Raw genomic sequence first — 21,699 nt, 5'->3', positions numbered from 1 at the left:
ACAGGACGCCTGCTCAGGCGTCCTGCTGTCCATGGTGCTGAACAGATCTATGCTAAAAGCATAGATCTGTTCAGACAAAGTGTAAGTAATATACAGTACAATATATATTGTACTGTACTGTATTATACAGACATCAGACCCACTGGATCTTCAAGAACCAAGTGGGTCTGGGTCAAAAAAAATGAAAAAAAAAGTGAAAAAAGTTTAAGATAAAAAAAAAAAAACATTCATCACTGAATAAAAATTAAAAAAATAAAATACACTACACATATTAGGTATCGCCGCGTCCGTAACGACCTGATCTATAAAACGGTCATGTTACTTTCCACCCACGGTGAACACCATAAAAATAAAAAAATAAAAACTATGAGAAAATTGAAATTTTGCCCACCTTACTTCCCAAAAAAGGTAATAAAAGTGATCAAAAAAGTCGCATGTACGCCAAAATAGTACCAATCAAACCGTCATCTCATCCCGCAAAAAATGAGACCCTCCTCAAGATAATCGCCCAAAAACTGAAAAAACTATGGCTCTCAGACTATGGAAACACTAAAACATGATTTTTTTTTGTTATAAAAAATGAAATCATTGTGTAAAACTTACATAAATAAAAATAAAGTATACATATTGGGTATCGCCGCGTCCGTATCGACCGGCTCTATAAAAATATCACATGACCTAACCCCTCAGGTGACCACCGTAAAAAAAAAAAAAAAAAAAGGTGTAAAAAAAGCAATTTTTTGTCATCTTACGTCACAAAAAGTGTAATAGCAAGCGATCAAAAAGTCATATGCACCCCAAAATAGTGCCAATCAAACCGTCATCTCATCCCGCAAAAAATGAGACCCTACTCAAGATAATCGCCCAAAAACTGAAAAAACTATGGCTCTTAGACTATGGAGACACTAAAACTTTTTTGGGTTTTAAAAATGAAGTTATTGTATAAAACTTACATAAATAAAAAAAATGGTATACATATTAGGTATCGCCGCATCCGTGACAACCTGCTCTATAAAATTACCACATGATCTAACCTGTCAGATGAATGTTGTAAATAACAAAAAAAAAAAAACGTGCCAAAAAAGCTATTTCTTGTTACCTTGCCGCACAAAAAGTGTAATATAGAGCAACCAAAAATCATATGTACCCTAAACTAGTACCAACAAAGCTGCCACCCTATTCCGTACTTTCTAAAATGGGGTCACTTTTTTGGAGTTTCTACTCTAGGGGTGCAACAGGGGGGCTTCAAATGGGACATGGTGTCAAAAAAAACAGTCCAGCAAAATCTGCCTTCCAAAAACCGTATGGCATTCCTTTCCTTCTGCGCCCTGCCGTGTGCCCGTACAGCGGTTTACGAACACATATGGAGTGTTTCTGTAAACTACAGAATCAGAGCCATAAATATTGAGTTTTGTTTAGCTGTTAACCCTTGCTTTGTAACTGGAAAAAAAATATTAAAATGGAAAATCTGCCAAAAAAGTGAAATTTTATCTCTATTTTCCATTAAATCTTGTGCAACACCTAAAGGGTTAACCAAGTTTGTAAAATCAGTTTTGAATACCTTGAGGGGTGTAGTTTCTTAGATGGGGTCACTTTTATGGAGTTTCTACTCTAGGGGTGCATCAGGGGGGCTTCAAATGGGACATGGTTTCAAAAAACCAGTCCAGCAAAATCTGGCTTCCAAAAACCATACGGCGCACTTTTCCCTCTACGCCGCGCTGTGTGGCCGTACAGTAGTTTACGGCCACATATGGGGTGTTTCTGTAAACGGCAGAGTCAGGGCAATAAAGATACAGTCTTGTTTGGCTGTTAACCCTTGCTTTGTTAGTGGAAAAAATGGGTTAAAATGGAAAATTAGGCAAAAAAATTAAATTCTCAAATTTCATCCCTATTTGCCAATAACTCTTGTGCAACACCTAAAGGGTTAACGAAGTTTGTAAAATCAGTTTTGAATACCTTGAGGGGTGTAGTTTATAGAATGGGGTAATTTTTGGGCGGTTTCTATTATGTAAGCCTCGCAAAGTGACTTCAGACCTGTAGTGGGCCCTAAAAATTTGGTTTTTGTACATGTCTGAAAAATTTCAAGATTTGCTTCTAAACTTCTAAGCCTTGTAACATCCCCAAAAAATAAAATATCATTCCCAAAATGCTACAAACATGAAGTAGACATATGGGGAATGTAAAGTCATCACAATTTTTGGGGGTATTACTATGTATTACAGAAGTAGAGAAACTGAAACTTTGAAATTTGCTAATTTTTCTAAATTTTTGGTAAATATGGTATTTTTTTATGCAAAAAAATTCACTTTTTTGACCCAATTTTACCAGTGTCATGAAGTACAATATGTGACGAAAAAACAATCTCAGAACGGCCTGGATAAGTCAAAGCGTTTTCAAGTTATCAGCACTTAAAGTGACACTGGTCAGATTTGCAAAAAATGGCCAAGTCCTTAAGGTGAAATAAGGCTGTGTCCTTAAGGGGTTAAGTTAGCAGGACATGTAGAGCGGCGCCCAGGGATCTCCCTGCACCTACTATTATTCCTAGGCGCCGCTCCGTTCGCCCGCTGTGCCCCAGTTAGTCTCCTGCTCCATATTCTTATTACTATTATTGGAGCGATGGGCAGGAGACACCAGCTTCGCTCCTGGGCGTTCAGAGAAGGAACGCCCAGGGAGAGAAGCTGATGTCTCCTCCCCATAGCTCCATAGTAGTAATTGGCATACGGAGCAGGTGTAACTGGGGCACAGTGGGTGAACGGAGCGGCGCCTAGGAATAATAGTAGGTGCAAGGAGATCCCTGGGCGCCGCTCTACATGTCCTGCTAACTTAACTAAGTCCGAACCCACGAAAGGTAATCTTTAACTTTTAATACAGGAGGCGGGTGCCGGCAGCAGAATCACATAGCCGGCACCCTGCCTTTCACAGGGAGCTGCGATCAGCAGCAGTTAACCCCTCAGGTGCGGCTCCTGAGGGGTTAACTGATGCTGATTTTGCTGCCAGTACCCGCCTCCTGTATTAAAGGTTAATTAACATTGGTGGCGCAGTGCGCCTGCCCCCCCTCAACCCCCCCAGTATTAAAATCATTGGTGGCAGTGGCCACAGAGTCTTGGGGGGGAGGGGGCACTGAGCCACCTATTATTTTAATACTGGGGGAGGTTTTGGGGGGGCGGGCGTACTGAAGCCCTGGATGCCATAGTGCACAGAGCAGCAGGGAGAGTGTGAAGTCTTATTCACCCTGATAGAGCTCTATCAGGGTGAATAGGACAAGGGATGAAAAAATCCCAGGTTCTAGCCCCTAAGGGGGGAAATAGTTATTAAATAAAAAGTTTAAAAAAAACACACCAAAATATTAAGTATAAATTACATATAAAATATAAAGTATTAAAATAGAAAAAAATCTATGTGGTGAACGCTGGAAGAGGGGAGAAAAAAAAATTAAAATCGCAACAAGCCTGTACATCTTGTTTTTTTTTTTTTTTTTTTTTAGCATATTAGGGGTGTTTTTGTAAACTCCAGATTCAGGGTAATAGATTTTGAGTTTTGTTTGACTATTAACCCTTGGTGTGTTGCAGAAAAAATGTATTTAAAAAGTTTAACGTACTGATACAGTGGCCAACCCCTTTAGGCCCCTTTCACACGGGCGAGTATTCCGCGCGGATGCGATGCGGGAGTTGAACGCATTGCACCCGCACTGAATACCGACTCATTAATTTTTATGGGGCTGTTCACATGAGCGGTGATTTTGACGCAACGCAGGCCCCATAGAAGTGAATGGGGTTGCGTGAAAATCGCAAGCATCCGCAAGCAAGTGCGGACGCGGTGCGATTTTCATGCACTGTTGCTAGGAGACGATCGGGATGGATACCTGATCATTATTATTTTCCCTTATAACATGGTTTGAAGGGAAAATAATAGCATTCTGAATACAGAATACATAGTAAAATAGCGCTGGAGGGGTTAAAAAAAGAAATACAATTTTTTAACTCCCTTAATCCACTTGCTCGCGCTGCCGGCATCTCGTCTGTCTCCTTCTTTGCTGAACAGGACATGTGGTGAGCATTCATTGCAGGAACAGGACCTGTGGTGACGTCACTCCGGCCATCACGTGATCCATCTCACCCCAGGTCCTGTTCCTGCAATGAATGCTCACCCCAGGTCCTGTTTCTGCAATGAAGGAGACAGAAGGAGATGCTGGCTGCGCGATCAAGTGGACTAAGGTGAGGTAAAATTTTATTTTTATTTTTTAACCCCTCCAGTGCTATTTTACTATGCATTCTGCATTCAGAATGCTATTATTTTCCCTTATAACCATGTTATAAGGGAAAATAATACAATCTACACAACCCCGATCCCAAGCCCGAACTTCTGTGAAGAAGTTCGGGTTTGGGTACCAAACATGCGCGATTTTTCTCACGCGAGTGCAAAATGCATTACAATGTTTTGCACTCGCGCTGAAAAATCGCGCGTGTTCCCGCAACGCACCCGCACATTTTCCCGCAATGCCCATGTGAAAGAGGCCTTACAGTTCTGGAATGTACTGGATAACACTGACATAATGCTGCCAGTGTGATCGAATACATTCCAGAACTGTAAGGGTTACATAGCATCATAAATCAATATAATGCTATGTGAATCCTGGCAGTGCTGGGAGGTCAGGCCGGGTGCTGCGTTGCGGACTCGCTGCGGGAGGAACGCTCGTCTGCAAGTGGGCCTTATGGGTGGTTTCTATTATGTAAGCCCCACAAAGTGACTTCATAACTGAACTGGTCCTTAAAAAATTGGGTTTTGGAAATTTTCTTAAAGATTTTAAGATTTGCTTCTAAACTTCTAAGCCTTCTAACGTCCCAAAAAAATAAAATGTCATTTTCTAAATGATCCAAACATGAAGTAGACATATGGGAAATGTAAAGTAATAACTATTATATGAGGTATCACTATCTATTATAAAAGTAGAGAAATTGAAATTTGCGAATTTCCCTAGATTTTTTTTGTAAATTTTTTTTTTTAAATTTTATAAATAAAAATGAAATATTTTGACTCAAATTTACCACTGTCATGAAGTACAATATGTGACGAGAAAACATTCCAAGCCAGTAAGGATTACACCACTGATATTCAGTTGTATACTGATTAAGGCTACTTTCACACCTGCATTAGGTGCGGATCCGTCTGGTATCTGCACAGACGGATCCGCACCTATAAATGCAAACTATGGTATCCGTTCAGAACGGATCCGTCTGCATAACTTAGTCAAAAAAAGTGTAAGTCAAACGGATCCGTCCTGACTCTACATTGAAAGTCAATGGGGGACGGATCCGTTTACAATTGCACCAATATTGTGTTAATGTAGACGGATCCGTCCCCATTGACTTACATTGTAAGTCAGGACGGATCCGTATGGCTCCGCACCGCCAGGCGGACACCAAAACGCTGCTTGCAGCGTTTTAGTGTCCGCCTCCAGAGCGGAATGGAGGCTGAACGGAGCCAAACTGATGCATTCTGAACGGATCCTTATCCATTCAGAATGCATTGGGGCTGAACAGATCCATTTGGGGCCGCTTGTGAGATCCTTGAAACTGATCTCACAGGCGGACCCAGAAACTGCAGTGTGAAAGTAGCCTTATGTATTAGTGTGCAGTTAGTAGAAAATGGTGTCTGGAAGAAGAGGAATGTTCATATGGAACGCATGATATTTTCTTGAATAAAGTCTATTTATGAACTAATTACATTTATGAGTGGATTTTTCCGTATGTTTTGGTAGTACAAAAAGGAAAAAATGTAATCTTTACATATTTTTTTTTTTGCATATAATATATTGCAATGCTTCATTTGTAATGCCCTACTCGTTGCATGTCAATACTTTTTGTGGGATAAACCCTTTAAATGAACACACAACACATTACCGTTTATACCAAACTGTACACCTTGGGTCTTATGCACACAATGGTGCGATCTGCATTTTCTTTTTTTTTCTTTTTTTGTGGATCGCATAATGATCCATTCATTTCTATGGAGCCATGCACACATTTATATTTTACGTGGATCCATGTGGCAGATCTGCAAATACAACATGTCCTGTTCTTTCTATTGATGCGGAGTGCACACAGAACGTATCTATATTTTGCGGACTGAAATACGGAGACGGGTGTGTGCTTAAGGCCTTTATTTAGAATTTTACTTGATTGTTGTATCCGTTCATAAACCTGTCTGTAATAATTTATAATTAAGATACTTTATTTTGCTGTAAATGAATGTATATGTGCAATGCATAGTCTGTGTATCTCTCTGTATTATAACATAATATACCATTTACTTCTAGCTGTGTGAGATGCTGGCAAAGGAGAAGGACACTATTAGGAAAGAATACTGGCGGTACATTGGCCGGTCTCTAAAGGCAAAATATGACGCAAATCAGTCCCAGAAAGAAGAGTGTAATTCTGTGGAAAATGACATGCAGTAAAAAGAATTGGGTTATTTAAGATATTTTCCTATTTTTACAAGTGCATAAAATGAACGCGGCCATGATTAATCTTATTAATTCTCTTATATGACCCCGTAACTTTATTTAAAAGGCTGACCAAGTTCCATTTAACAGTTTGTGCTCCATTTACTTTGAAGAATAGCCATTACCCAGTAGCTTTGCAGTGCACTGTGGCTTTAAGCTTTTCTATACAAGATGTCGTTCTTCCTTAGAAAAGTTGTTTCATAAAAGCTTGTACTAGTGTTTAGTAGTATTAACGGTGAGCACGTGCATACAAATTACAGGTATTTAATACTAAGGGTGAACTTACAAAAGAGGCAGCGGAAGGGCTCTTAAAATGTGTTAGAAAATGTACAATTTTAAAGGAGGTCTGTCATCTCCCTGAATCGCTATGGCTAGTTTCACACTTGCAGCAGACATCCACAGGCACGCCCTGATCTCCGCCGGTTCCCATTATAGTAGATTGGGCCGGACGGACCCTTACAAGCTTCCAGCAGCGCAGGAATGCAGAGAAATCTGGCAGGTTGTTTGCCGCAGGTACAGCCTAGTGTGAAACAGGCCTACAGTATAAGGCTACATGCACACGAACGTAGTTTGTTTCCGTGTCCGTTCCGTTTTTGTTGATAGGATGCGGACCCGTTCATTTCAATGGGTCCGCAAAAAATGCGGACAGCACACTGCGTGCTGTCAGCATCAGTATGTCCGTTCAGTAGCCCTGCAAAAAAAAAATAGGACATTTCCTATTATTGTCCATTTTAGGCAGTTATAATGGATCCGCAAAAAAAAAAAAAAATGGCATACGCCATTTGTGGACCGCAAAACACATATGGTCGTGTGCATGTAGCCTTAGGGTCCATTCACACATCTGTAGTGCATTGCGGATCCGCAATACTCCTGGCCGGCACCCCCATAGAACTGCCTATTCTTGTGCGCAATTGCGGACAAGAATAGGACATGTTCTATATTTTGCCGGAGCCGCGGACTGGAAGATTGGTGGCGCGCTCTGGAAATGCGGATGCAGACTGCACACTGTCGCAGCCATTCCTGCCCCATAGGGAATTAATGGGTCCGCAATTTGCGGAATGGTGCGGACCCATTTTTACGGACGTGTGAATCGAGCCTTAGAAGTAGAACTACATGAATAGTTCTGGGATTGCTAATTTTTGTGTTCATATAACCCACCCCAGCTGTTCCCCTGCTGTGTGCCCTTAGAGCAATGCTGGAATACATAGAGGCCTCAAGAGCTCACATACCAGAGGTCCTCCCCATCATGTGCATGCAGTTCAGGTCTTCTCAATGTATTTCTGTGGCGGGTGCACAGCAGAAGAATTCAAAGAGGGGTATGAACATAAAAATTTGCAATGTCATTTCAGCAGGAGCGCTAATATTCATGTAGTACTACTGACAGCGCTCCAGGGATGTAATAACTGCGGACCCCAGTAATAGGGTCCAGTGCTCTTACTGGTCATCTTTTGTCATGGGAACACTGTGTGACTCCTAATCCAGCGTCCCTTACCCTAACTATCCGGGTATTAGCAATGATGTGGATTATAATTAATAACCATTAAGAACCACCCCATTTCTAGAAAACTCCAGATAACTTTTACACTCTGTTCTTTTAGGAGTTTTCTTTTAAACTGGACTTTTCATCTGTAAAAACTAAACTTTACTTTATTGTAGCCTGTTTTTTTTGTTCTTGGAATAAACTAAAAGTGAGACATGATGCACTGTATATATTTTTTTACTGTATTCTCCAGTTTCATCTGAGACCAAATTAGAACAGAACACGTTTGTCTTGTAAGAAGCATCTACACATAATTGTACATATCTAATGTAATGGAGCTTAAAGGGGTTGGCCACTGTATCAGTACTTTACACAACATTGTTGGAGGCAGGGTAAAAAAAGAGATTCCAAAAATACTTTATTTTAAAAAATCTGTCTGGTAATCTTTCTATAGTAAGCCACGCCCCCTGAGTCCCGCTGTGCTGTGCAGCCTGTTTGTCCGTGGCTGCACGCGACATGGAGAAAGCTCGTCCACGCCTGTAGTGTAACTGCACATGCACTGCTTTTCCTAATCTGCCTAAGAGCAGCGCATGTCCAGTCTGCCCCTGCCCCTGGCGCGCTCCCTGTTCCGTCTCTGACAGGAATCCGCTGCTTGTTCTGTCAGTACAAGAGTTTGGCGCAGGGAGCCTAGTAAGAGCGCGTCTGATCTCCTGGCTGTATTTCACAAACCTCAGAGCAATGGGAGCGCACGGCATCTCTGTACACACTGATGCCGTGCGCTCCAGGGCACCAGCACTGAAAGGGTGTCCAGCAGTAAAATAACCCGCACTTCATCCAGCCACAGTCAATACCTCCCCCCCTACAGGGAGCTCTTTTTGCCTGCTTGCTTTCTGTGACTGATGCCGTGTGTTCTCATTGACAGATAGCAGGCAAGAGGAGCCCCCTGTAGGGGGGAGGGTGATGCAGCCCTAATCAGAGCCCCAGTAAAGTCCATTTTTCAGTAGTAAAATGGAATATATATGTGTATATACATCTGTGTGTATGTGTATGTGTATGTATGTATGTATGTATGTATGTATGTATGTATATATATATATATATATATATATATATATTCGCCATGTCCGTAACAACCTGCTGTATAAAAATATAACATGACCAACCATCTCAGGTAAACGGCAAGAAAAAGATAAAAACTTCCAAAAAAGCAATTTTTTGTCACCTTACATCACAAAAAGTTGTAATACCAAGCGATCAAAAAATCATAAGTACCCAAAAATTTTACTAATAAAAACAAACTCTTCCCGCAAAAAATCAGCCTGTGCACAAGATGATTGGCAGAAAAATAAAAAAAAGTGTAGCTTTCAGAAAATGGTGAAACAAAAAAATACTATTTGTTTTGTTTGGTCAGGGATGTCATGTGACCACTTCCTCTGAAGATGCCTGCTGTGATGCATGCTGGGATTTTTACTTTCACTTTGAAGCTGCTCCACCCACACAGCCTCTCATCAATGGGAGCATGCTATGCTGAACACATTAGAAAAATTATACAAATACCTTGTGGCTTTAGTTATTATCTGAGACCCTTTATTTTATTTTTTTATGTGTATGGCGGCCAACCCCTTTAAGCAGGGTGCTGGCTCTCCTTAAAGAGACATTTATTGGCAATGCCCCATGAGAAAATAATATGAAGAGGTATTTCCCAGGTAAGGAGAACAATCTCGCTATCGCTACATTTTGTAAGTGGCTCCCTATGAGTCAAAGTCAAACTTTTTAACTAAGCCCTGACCTATAGGTAGTTTTAAAAAAAATATGGTTCTTCTTTCCTGGGAGATACCTCTTTGAATATTATTTTTCCATGGAGCATTGCCAGTAAGTCTCCATACAGGACTGGTCTCTTCAAGGAGATTCAGCACCCTGCCTAAGCTGTATCCAAGGAATCACCTCCAGCCAGCCAGAATCATACTCCATACGGACAGGGGGCAAGCACCTCGAAACAGCTGTCTGTGTATGGATATTTGGCTTGGCTATTTTCCCTCATGTACCAAGGCTTGTTAAAAAGATGGCACTAGCAAGATGTCTTGAGGACAGTGGTTTGAAGTGACAATTAGGCATGAGCGGACTCATGGATGTTAGGGTTCGGCCGAACTCTCCTATTACAGTAAGTCGGATGCAAATGTGGAGTTTGTAGCCCCAAGTCACCAACACAATTAACTCTCCTACAACAGTAAGGGTTCATGCACACGAACGTGCCTTTTTTGCGGTCCGCAAATTCTGCATCCGCAAAAAAACTGATGCTGCCTGTGTGCCTTCCGCAATTTGCGGAACGGAACAGGAGGCCCATTATAGAAATACCTATTTATGTCTGCAAAACGGACAAGAATAGGACATGCCTCATAATTTTTGCGGTGCCATGGAACGGAGCAACGGATGCGGACAGCACACAGAGTGCTGTTCGCATCTTTTGCGGACCCATTGAAAAGAATGGTTCCGTATACGGACTGTATGCGGAATCAAAATCCGCCCCGTATACGGAACGCAAAAAACGTTTGTGTGCATGAGCCCTGAGACGGATGCAAATACAGATTTTGAACCCCAAACATGGCTTTAGGTCAACCCACAAAATTAACAGCCCAATTAAGTATTGTATTTCTGTGTCATTGGTGCAACGGTGTTGTACTGCACCCACATAAATTCCTATATATCACCCATAGAGTTATCAGCGACATTAAAGCCTAACACTGTCCCTCACTGCAGGAGAGTCCTGTCCCTACGCTAGTCAGAGCAATGGCGGTGTAACACGTGATCCGGCATTTATACATGCATGGTCACATGGTGTGCCGTCCAATCAAAGCTATGCCAATAATAGGCATGATTGTGATGGCTTCCAAGTGCCCACAGGTTAAAAGCTTGTTGATTAGATGCGCTGCAGCCTAAAATCTGAACACCAAACACAGACTTTCGCGCCAATATCCGTTTTCGGGTGACCGGACACAGTAATGTTCGGTACGAACCCGAACATTACGGTCCAGGTTCGCTCATCCCTAGACAATACATTGTGTATGACAAACAAAGTAAGAGTCTCATTTATAAAAAAAATTGCATTCTTTCTGACTAATTCCCCTACTTCAAGTAACTTGTCCATTTTCACAGAAAGGATTAGCTGTTCAGTAGCTGTTTATGGAGTCTACTGTACACCAAAAGTACAATACAGTAAATGGGATTTTACATATGCAATGGAAAAAAATCTGCTCAAATCTGAGAACATGCTGCAAGCAACTAATGAATATGGAGAGCCCCACTGCCCACAAACCGTCATAAGTGCTGTACTGCTGAGGATAGTGATTGGCTGCAGCAGTCACATGCTGTACACCTGTACATAACAGTGTTAGTGATGTCTTCACTGGTAGGCCACTAATGACAATGACTGTAGTGGAGTTGCCTGCAACATGTTCTCAAATTTCAGCAATTTTTTTTCCAGTGTATAGCTTAAATCCAGTTTGCATCCATGGTATTGTACTTTTGGTGCAGAGACTGGCCTAAGGGGTGACATGTCTTCAAGAGGCACGTCACCGAGGCAGTCATTGGCATCAGTGTGGTTCTGGACAGTCAGACTTGAGGGTGCCGGATGCACTGAAACAGTGTTACCGAGTTTCTCAGTTGGATTTGAAGTGATTGTCATCTCGTTTTCGGCTATAGAGCTGCGGACATGCAAGGCTAGATCGCTGCTAGCATGTCTGCAATATACCGGTCCTATAGGGCTGCGTGCTTTTATTTTAAAAAATGATTTTAGAGATATGTAAATGAGTCTTGTAAGGTGCCCAAGGGGCTGTACGAACCTTCCTGGTGCCCAGCCACGGCCGCCTGTGAAGGAGCCCAGCACCGCCTGCATCCTCCGAATCTTCTCCTTTCGACACAATTAGATTGCCGCAAGCTCGCGCATGCGCAGTGCCGGTATAGTGTTCCTTCCCTGTGCTGGCATCAGAGATTACAGCAATCTAACTGTGTCGAAAGGAGGAGATTCGGAGGACATAAGGCGTTGCTAGGCTCCTTCACAGTGGGCGTGGCTGGGCACCAGGAAGGTTCGTACAGCCCCTTGGGCACCTTACAAGGCTCATTTACATATCTCTAAAATCATTTTTTAAACAAAATAAAAGCACACAGCGCTATAGGACCGGTATATTGCAGACATGCTAGCGGCGATCTAGCCGTGCATGTCCGCATCTCTATAACCGAAAACGAGGTGACAGAATCCCTTTAAGTCTAGGCAACATGAAGGCCCGTCAATGGTACCAATACATTCGTACAGTAGCTGCCTACACACCCTGGCTATATGGGGCCAAGCATCGTCCTGCATCAACATAAGGTCTAACAATGTCTCAGAGGCTTTTATGCTGATACCTACAGCAGTCAGGGTAATGTTGACTATCACATGGAGATTTGTATGATGCTCCAAGGATATATACCTCCCCAGACTGTCGCTGACCCACCACCAAACCAGTGATGCTTGGTGATGTTGCAGGCAGTATAAGGTTCACTACATTGTATTCAGACTCATACCTTTATGTGTGTCACATGTGCTCAGTGTGAACTTGAACTCATCTGTGAAGGGAACAGGATGGCAATGGTGGACCTGTCAATTCTGGTGATATCTGGTGAATGCCAGATAAAGGGGTTTTTGAGATTTTTATACTGATGACCTATCCTCTGAATAGGTAATTGGTATCTGATTGGTGGGGATCTGACACCTGGGACCCCCGCCAAATCATTTCTCTGCTTTTCCTAAGCTGATTGACTGCATGTTCATGGGTCACGTGACCTAGGAGCAGCTCAGCCCCATTCAAGTGAATGGGGCTGAGTGCGAGACCAAGCCCAGCTGGTATACCATGTATGGCACTGTGCTTGGTGAGCTGTGAGAAGGCCATGATGCTACTGCGACCAGGGGATAGGTCATCAGTATAAAAATCTTGGAAAAACCCTTTTGAACTAAACAGGATTGGACTGTGAGCACAGGTCCCTCTAGATAATGAAAGGCCCTCATGCGCCCACCCTCATGGAATTTGTTTCTGACAGTATGGTCACAAACATGCAGACCACTAGCCCACCGGAGGTCATTTTCTAGGGCTCTGGATAGTGCTCCTCCTGTTCTTCCTTTGACGAGCCTGGCAGCATCCTCCTTATTGGGGCTGGGAAACCATACAGTCAGAGAGTATGCCATCCAGTTCCATACCCTCCTCAGACTTGTACTGGAACAACAAGGTCCTGGTGTTGGCTTTTTGGGAGGGTCTTGCAGGTCACAATAAGGATGAATTAGCGGATTGGGATCTTCCAGCTTCTGTGGAATATTTGATCACATTGGCCACACGTATTAATGTGTAGTGATTGACGAATATTGTCCGGGACGCGTTCGCGCTGAAATGTTCGCGAACCGTGTGTTTGCAGTGGGCTCAAATAGTCCCACAACATGGATAGTGACATACCAGATGTATTATTCGAATTTGCGATCTCCATTCATTATTTTTTTCAATGTGAAATATCGTCAATATAATTTTTGCGGAAGCGCATGCGCAAAATAGGCGCGGCCTACTACAGCAACTGGTTTCCACCAGACCGAAGTTGGACGTGATCAGAAAAGATGGTTGGCAACAATTTTCGCAACATTGAGGAAAAACTTTTCACTGTAAGGCTGGGTTCAGACCTGAGCGTATTTGATATGCGCGTTTAACGTGCGTTTTTTGCAATAGTAAACGCGCGTTTGACGCGCGTTTGTGTGATTGACTGCAGTGTCCTATGGCCACAAACGCGTGTCAAAACGCCCCAAAGAAGCTCAAGAACTTGTTTGAGCGTAGGGCGTTTTTCAGCACGTTCAAACACGCTGTAAAACGCTCAAGTGAGAACCAGGGCCATAGGGAAGCATTGGTTTTCATGTGTTGAGCGTTTTACAGCGCGTTTGAACGCGCTGTAAAACGCTCAAGTGTGAACCCAGCCTTAATAATTTGACATTAAAGCAGTGTATTTGATTTCATAGAACGCAGCAAAACCGCAAACAAATGCTGCACTACCAAACTGCATTATATAGAAACGAAGGTTTAGTCTTACCGGTAAACGGTTTTCCAGGAGTCCGACATGACAGTACCCACTGGAGGATGTCCTATTGGATCTCTGTAGGGACAGGAAGCGTGAGAGGTTAAAAGGCCCCTCCCCTACCCTCCCACCAGTGTTCTTTCCAATTACTACACCAGATAGGATCCAACGTATTTATTGAACTTCCATGTTAGACACACATCGGAAAGATAATTTTAAGGATCCTGGCAATAACCGAAAAGAATTATGGGGGGGAAAATAACGGGTACTGTCATGTCGGACTCCTGAAAAACCGTTTACCGGTAAGACTAAACCTTCGTTTCCAGGACGTCCCTCCATGACAGTACCCACTGGAGAACTACCAGCTAAACAACTAGGGGGGGGACCACAGCCTGAAGGACCTTGCGACCAAATGCCAGATCCTGGTTGGCCAGGGAATCTAATCTATAGTGCTTAATGAATGTAGAGAAACTGGACCAGGTTGCGGCCTTGCAAATCTGCTCTACAGAAGCATCTGCTTTCTCTGCCCACGATGATGCGACTGCTCTGGTGGAGTGGGCTCTTAAGGGAAACGGACAAGGAAGTCCTTTCTGTGAGAGAGTCTCTCGAATCAAGTCTCTGATCCAGCGGGCTAGAGTTTGTTTCGAGGCCTTGTTGCCTCTGTTCTTTCCCCCAAAGGAAACAAAGAGGTTCTGTGATCTTCTCCACGGCTCCGTCCTTTGGAGGTAGGCGAGAATGGTTCTTCTTACGTCGAGGCAATGGAACCTTTCTTCTTTCGTATTCTTGGGGGAGGTACAAAAGGAGGGAAGAATTATTTCCTGCTCTCTGTGAAACGGTGATACCACTTTTGGCAAGAAAGATGGGTCTAATTTCAGAATGACTCTGTCATCCAGAATCCTCAAGAATGGTTCTCTGATGGAGAGGGCCTGAATCTCCCCAATTCTACGAGCTGTGGTAATAGCTAGTAAGAAGACAGCTTTAAGGGAAAGCATTTTATCTGATAATTGGTCAATAGGTTCAAAGGGGGGCCTACAAAGACTCTCTAGGACTACATTTAAGTCCCATGGGGGAACCGTCTGTCTAACAGTGGGTCTTAACCTGGAAATCGATTTAACAAACCTCCTAATCCACCTGTGGTCGGCCAGAGGGGTGTCAAGAAAATTACTCAAAGCCGAAATCTGGACCTTAAGGGTACTGGGCTTTAGGCCCAGGTCGAACCCTGCCTGTAAAAAGTCCAGAATGCAGCCTATAGATGGGACCGAGATTCCTGGATGAGTGTCTGCGAGCCATGATAAAAACCTTTTCCATATCTTTAAGTATATGGCAGAGGTTACCGGTTTTCGGCTCTGCTGCAAGGTTGAGATTACCTTATCCGAAAGGCCCTTACTTCTCAGGATCTGCCTTTCAGGATCCAGGCTGTTAGCATTAACTTCTCGAGATTCGGGTGTTCCAGGGGCCCCTGAACGAGAAGGTCCTTCCTTGCTGGAAGGGCTATTGGGTCTTCTAGGAGTAAGTCCGTCAAGAGCGGAAACCAGGCTCTCTTTGGCCAGGCTGGGGCTATCAGGATAAGGGTCGCTGAGCAAGCCTTTAGTTTTTTCAGGACCAGCGGAATTAAAGGAAACGGAGGAAAGGCATAAGCTAATTCCATGTCCCATTTGTGGGATAAGGCGTCTACCCCCCTCGGATTGTCTCTGGGGTTCAGGGAGAAGAATTGATCTACCTGGGTGTTCCTTCTGGAGGCAAATAGCTCTATCTGTGGGAACCCCCATTGATGGCATATTTGAAGGAAAACTTCCCGGTTTAGACACCATTCGCCTGCATCGAGACAGTGTCTGCTCAGAAAGTCTGCCGTGGAGTTCTCTGTCCCCTTTAAGTGGACCGCTGTCACCGAGAGGACTTTCCTCTCTGCCCAGTGAAATATTTTTCCGGATAACTCCAGAAGTAGAGGGTTCCTGGTACCCCCCTGACGCTTCAGGTAACATACGGTGGTTATGTTGTCTGACAGCACTCTGATGTGGTGGTTGGAGAGAATATATTCGGCTGACATTAGTGTCTTCCATACCGCCTTCAGCTCCCTGTAGTTTGATGATCTGCGGCTGTCCAGGGTGGACCATTTGCCCTGGAAGACATGTCCTTCCAGATGGGCCCCCCAACCCCACTGGCTTGCATCCGTGGTGATGATTATAGAAGGAGAAAGGTTCCAGGCAACCCCCTTCTTTAGGTTTCCGGGATTGGTCCACCAGGATAGAGAATCTAGACACCGCTTTGTAAGTGTTACCTTCGAGTCCAAGGACTGATGATCCCTGTCCCAAGCTGCCAGCACTGCGGACTGTAGGCCCCTGGAATGGAACTGGGCCCACGGGATCACTGAGATGCATGAAGTCATTAGGCCAAGGATCTTCATTGCCTCCCTTAAAGTATGACCCTTCTGTTTCTGGAAGGTCAAAATCTTTCTCCTTATCGTCTCCTGTTTGGATTCTGGAAGGAAGGAGAACTGACTTTCTGTGTCCAAGAGAACCCCTAAGAACTGTTTTTTGGTGTTTGGTACCAGGTCGGATTTGGGGTAATTTATCACCCAACCTAGATCCTTGAAGAGGGCTAAGGTCTGATGAATACTGCCCTCTAGATTTTGTTTTGTGTTGGCTATAAGAAGAAAATCGTCCAAATATGGAACAATCCTTATTTGCTGCTTTCTCAAATGCGCCACAATTTCCGTGATGACTTTTGTAAAGAGATTCCAAAGGGGAGACACTGGAATTGATAATGAAGAACCGTCCCCTCCTGAATGACTGCAAACCTGAGATATTTCTGGTGTAGGGGGTGAATCGGGATGTGGTAATACGCATCCTTCAGGTCCAAGGTGCATAGAAGGTCTCCCTCTGAAATCAACGGAATTGCCGACTTTATGGATTCCATTTTGAATTTGTGATAGGTTAATGATTTGTTCAGGGACTTCAAATTGATAATTGTCCTGAAGGATCCGTCTGGTTTCTTTATTAGAAAGAGACTTGAGTAATGACCTAGAAATTTCTGATTTTCCGGAACCTGGACGATAGCATTTAATTTTAGTAGCTTCTGCACGTCCAGACCTAATTGATTCTGCTGACTCACTGAATGGACTTTTGTAACCAGGAATCTTTCCGGGGGAGGACCACGGAAATCTAATTTTACCCCTTCTCGGATGGTTTTTAGGATCCACTGGTTTTGGGTAATCCGAGTCCAGGATTCCCAAAATAAGCGGAGCCTGCCCCCTACTGGCCTGATGTCATTGCTTACTTGGGCCTGAGTTGGGATTGAAGAGGAACCCCCTACCTCTCCCTCCTTTAGGGTAGCTCCATCTACCTGTTTTACCTTTCCCTCTCTCTGAGGGTGTATACTGTTTGGAGGTCTTACGAAAGGGCTGCACAGGCTTTTTTGCTTTTCCCTCCGGAAACCCTTTCTTTTTATCGGCTGCGCTTTCCAGAATGGAATCGAGGACCTGGCCGAAAAGGTATGTTCCGGTGAAGGGAATTGCGCATAATTTGTTTTTAGAGGCAATGTCTCCTGTCCAGGATTTGAGCCAGAGGGCCCGTCTTGCAGTATTCGTAAGAGCGTCGTTCCTGGCAGCGAAACGAATGGACTCTGCTGAGGCATCCGCCATGAAGGATGCAGCAAATTTTAATAAGGGTAAGGACTCAAGAATTTCCTCCCTGGAGGTTTTCATCTTGAGATGCTCCTCCAGTTGCTCCAGCCATAAGCACATAGCTCGAGCCACTGAGGTTGCTGAAATGTTAGCATTAATAGTGGCCGCTGAGGATTCCCAGGCCTTCTTCAGGAGTCCATCCATTTTCCGGTCCATGGGGTCTTTTAATTGTGAAGAATCCTCGAATGGAATAGATGTCTTCTTCACCACCTTGGCCACCTGGATGTCGACTTTTGGAATTTCATCCCAAAGTTTAGTCTCCTCTGGATTGAAGGCCAGTCTGCTCTTGAATTCCCTGGGAATATAGAGCTTTTTGTCACCTTCTTCCCATTCCTCTTTGATCAGATCTTGAAGGTAAGAATTCACCGGGAAAATCTTTCTTTTCCTGGCCCTTAATCCGCCGAACATCTCGTCCTGTATAGAACGTTTCGGTTCCTCCTCCTCCACTGCCATGGTCTGCCTTACTGCAGTAAGGAGCGAGTCCAGCTGATCCGAGGAAAACAGGTATTTCCTTGGCTCCTCTGACATCGAAGGGGGGATCTGATCCTCCCGATCGTCTGAAGGGTACCCGGTTTCTTCCTCTGAATCCGATACTAAGTGTACCCTGGTACGCTTGGACGGAGGGGAAGCGGGAACTGGAAGAGAAGGGGGCTGATTCATTCCGGCCGCCTGTACTTCCTCCCTGACGATGGTTCTCAGCTCTTCCAGGAAGGATGGTTGTTCTTCCTTCAGGATCCTTGCTAAGCAATCCATGCAGAGGGCCTTTTTATACGACTCAGACAGCTTTTTTGTGCATGTCGCACACTTCTTAGCTTTTTTCTTGGTGTCTCCATGCGGTCTATGTCCCGCCTCTTTTTCCACCTTAATAGGGGGAGAAGGAGATATAAAAACCAGCCTAGGGGGAACTATACACCTGCCAGCCGGATACTACTTACATTACTCTGGACGAGGGGGTCAGCTACCGCATCTAGCTTGCTCACACCTTGGCCCTCCATGATGCAACCGCCACATAAGCATACATCATAGCATTTAAATAAGGTTCCTACCTTACAGGCCCTCCCCTCATCGCCGCCGGGACCGCCTCCTCTTCTGGGGGACTCTTCCATAGAAAAATCAACCCCACATGCGAGGCCCCAAACCGAGGCCTCCAGCATGTATGCGCGCCGCCATCTTGGACGCGTCACTTCCGGGTCATCAGGAAGAGACGCCGATCGCATCATCGAGGAGGGCGGAGCCGCTGCTGAGCGCAGAGCTCCGTCGGAGAAGCCGCTCAGCGTCCGGGTACCTGCGGCCTGCTCAGGAAAAAAAGGTACCGGACAAGCTAGGGGACCCCTCCCAGAGGGGTGCTGGCTTTTAGGCCCCACGGAGGCTGAAGAGGAGAGGCAAGAGCCCCCCGACCAGCCTCGGCCTAGTGTTTGCTCCCTACATTAAGCAGGGATCCACTCACTGCTCCTATCCCTGTAGGGACAGGAAGAACACTGGTGGGAGGGTAGGGGAGGGGCCTTTTAACCTCTCACGCTTCCTGTCCCTACAGAGATCCAATAGGACATCCTCCAGTGGGTACTGTCATGGAGGGACGTCCTGGAAAGTATATTATTGGTATATAGCACCCCTGCTTCAATCAGATTTTTGGGGGGAGAAACTGGTAAATCACACCAGTAGAGATTATTTGTTCGGAATACCGCAGGGATGGCCAACCTGAGGCTCTCCAGCTGTGGCAAAACTACAACTCCCAGCAGGCCCAGACTGTCTACAGCTGGGCAAGGTGGGAGTTGTATTTTTTACAACAGCTGGAGAGCCGCTGGTTGGCCATCCCTGCAATAGCGTTTGTCACACTGTGTAGCTGCGGTAATGCAGCAAAACTGCAAATAAATGCTGCACTACCCAAATGCACTATATAGAAAGTATATAATTGGTATATCACACCCCTGCTTCAATCAGTTTTTTGGGGGGACAACTGGTAAATCACACCAGTAGAAATTATTTGTTCCAATAGCGTTTGGCACTCTGCGTAGCTGCAGTATCGCAGCAGAACCGCACACAACTGCTGCACAATACAATTGCACTATAATGTACTTTCTATGTTAGGCCTCTTTCACACTTGCGTTGTTGGGATCCGGCATGCACTTCCGTTGCCGGAGGTGCCCGCCGGATCCGGAAAAACGCAAGTGTACTGAAAGCATTTGAAGACGGAACCGTCTTCCAAATGCTTTCAGTGTTACTATGGCACCCAGGACGCTATTAAAGTCCTGGTTGCCATAGTAGGAGTGGGGAGCGGTATACTTACAGTCCGTGCGGCTCACTTACAGTCCGTGCGGCTCCCGGGGCGCTCCAGAATGATGTCAGAGCGCCCCATGCGCATGGATGACGTGATCCATGCGCTTGGGGCGCCCTGACGTCACTCTGGAGCGCCCGGGGAGCCGCACGGACGGTAAGTATGCTGCTCCCCCGCTCCCCGCTACACCTTACCATGGCTGTCAGGACTTTAGCGTCCTGGCAGCCATGGTAACCACTCTGAAAAAGCTAAATGTCGGCTCTGGCAATGCGCCGAAACGACGTTTAGCTTAAGGCCTGATCCAGGTCAATGCCTTCCAATGGGCATTAATTCCGGATCCGGCCTTGCGGCAAGTGTTCCGGATTTTTGGCCGGAGCAAAAAGCGCAGCATGCTGCAGTATTTTCTTCGGCCAACAAACGTTCCGTTCCGGACTGAAGACATCCTGATGCATCCTGAACGGATTTCTCTCCATTCAGAATGCATTAGGATAATCCTGATCAGGATTCTTCCGGCATAGAGCCCCGACGACGGAACTCTATGCCGGAAGACAATAACGCAAGTGTGAAAGAGCCCTTAGAAAGTATATTATAATTATATCACACCACTCAGTAAGTCACACCTATCGATAGCATACCTATACCAGTCCTTAAAATGACTTTTGTGTCCCTATCAGTCTGTCCCTGCTCCACACAGCAGCCTCTCCCTACACTGACAAAACACTGAATGTAAAATGGTGCCCAGATCGGGTCTATTTATAAGGTAGAGGGGGTATGTCCATGTGCTGAAACGTCACAATTGGCTGTCCTGTACCACCTGATGGATGTGTCATGGGTCAAAGTTCTTCACAATGTAAAAGAATACATATCGCCATATGTTCCAATGTTCGGCGAAACGCAAAGTTCGCCCAAAAACGACCGCCGAGCGAACGGCAAGGCCATCACTATTGATATGCACTTCACGGTTTATCATAAAAGTGAATCCTGAGAGGTGAACCTCAGGATTGGTACCTCCCTTCTAGAAGCCTTTGCTTACCTCTTCAGCGGAGCCCAAGCAGCTGGATAGTAAAGCTGTCTGAGGAGAAGTGCCAGCATGGATGCAGCAATGTCTTTACTGTGGTGGCAAGGGGCACTATGTCAAGAGTTGTCCACTCAAGGCGGGAAACTCCAATGCCTCTGGTCAATTAAAGAGACGACCCTAGGTAAACCGGTTTGATTATGCGGGGCGGGGGGCGCATGCTAAGACCTCCATTGACCGCTACAACCAGGAGAGAGAAGTGCTCGCATATTGCGCTCCCGCCCCATAGCCAGATGGGGTCATTTACTGAGTCCACCTGTTCCATCCCTTGCAGTGAGGAGAGAGAGCGCAATCTGCTAGCACTTCTCTCTACTCCTTCTAGGGATCGATGGGGGTCTCAGCACTAAGTCCCCCACCAATCAATATGTCTCTACAAAATATCAAAAGTTTTATTAAAATTCTGCACTCTTTAGTTGCCGAAACTATAAGAATGTATGGCTTAATAAGCAGCAGGCACAGTCTACTCTAGCTCTAGCCAGTGCTTCATGACATACAGAACAGCTACAAGATTGTAAATGACAGGCGCGAGAACCTGACACCACACATTTCTGCCAGGGCGGTCACATGATACATAGGTCATGTGATGGTCGGTCATGTGATC

At 44.9% G+C, this 21,699-nt stretch overlaps 1 protein-coding gene across 1 annotated transcript in view; it reads left to right on the top strand.

The window, feature by feature from the left end:
* FNTA (farnesyltransferase, CAAX box, alpha) overlaps positions 1 to 6,818 on the top strand; it is a 52,325-nt gene extending 45,507 nt beyond the window's left edge. The window contains exon 9 of the mRNA XM_040417915.1: positions 6,317 to 6,818. Coding sequence (XP_040273849.1) covers positions 6,317 to 6,457 — 141 coding nt within the window. The 3' untranslated portion in view covers positions 6,458 to 6,818. The remainder of the gene's footprint in view (positions 1 to 6,316) is intronic.
* The last annotated feature ends 14,881 nt before the right edge of the window (positions 6,819 to 21,699 follow it).

This window comes from Bufo bufo, chromosome 2, assembly GCF_905171765.1.
Source record: "Bufo bufo chromosome 2, aBufBuf1.1, whole genome shotgun sequence".
Classification (NCBI taxonomy): domain Eukaryota; kingdom Metazoa; phylum Chordata; class Amphibia; order Anura; family Bufonidae; genus Bufo; species Bufo bufo.
Note: the sequence above shows the minus strand (reverse complement) of the source record. Positions and strands in the feature narration are given on the sequence as shown.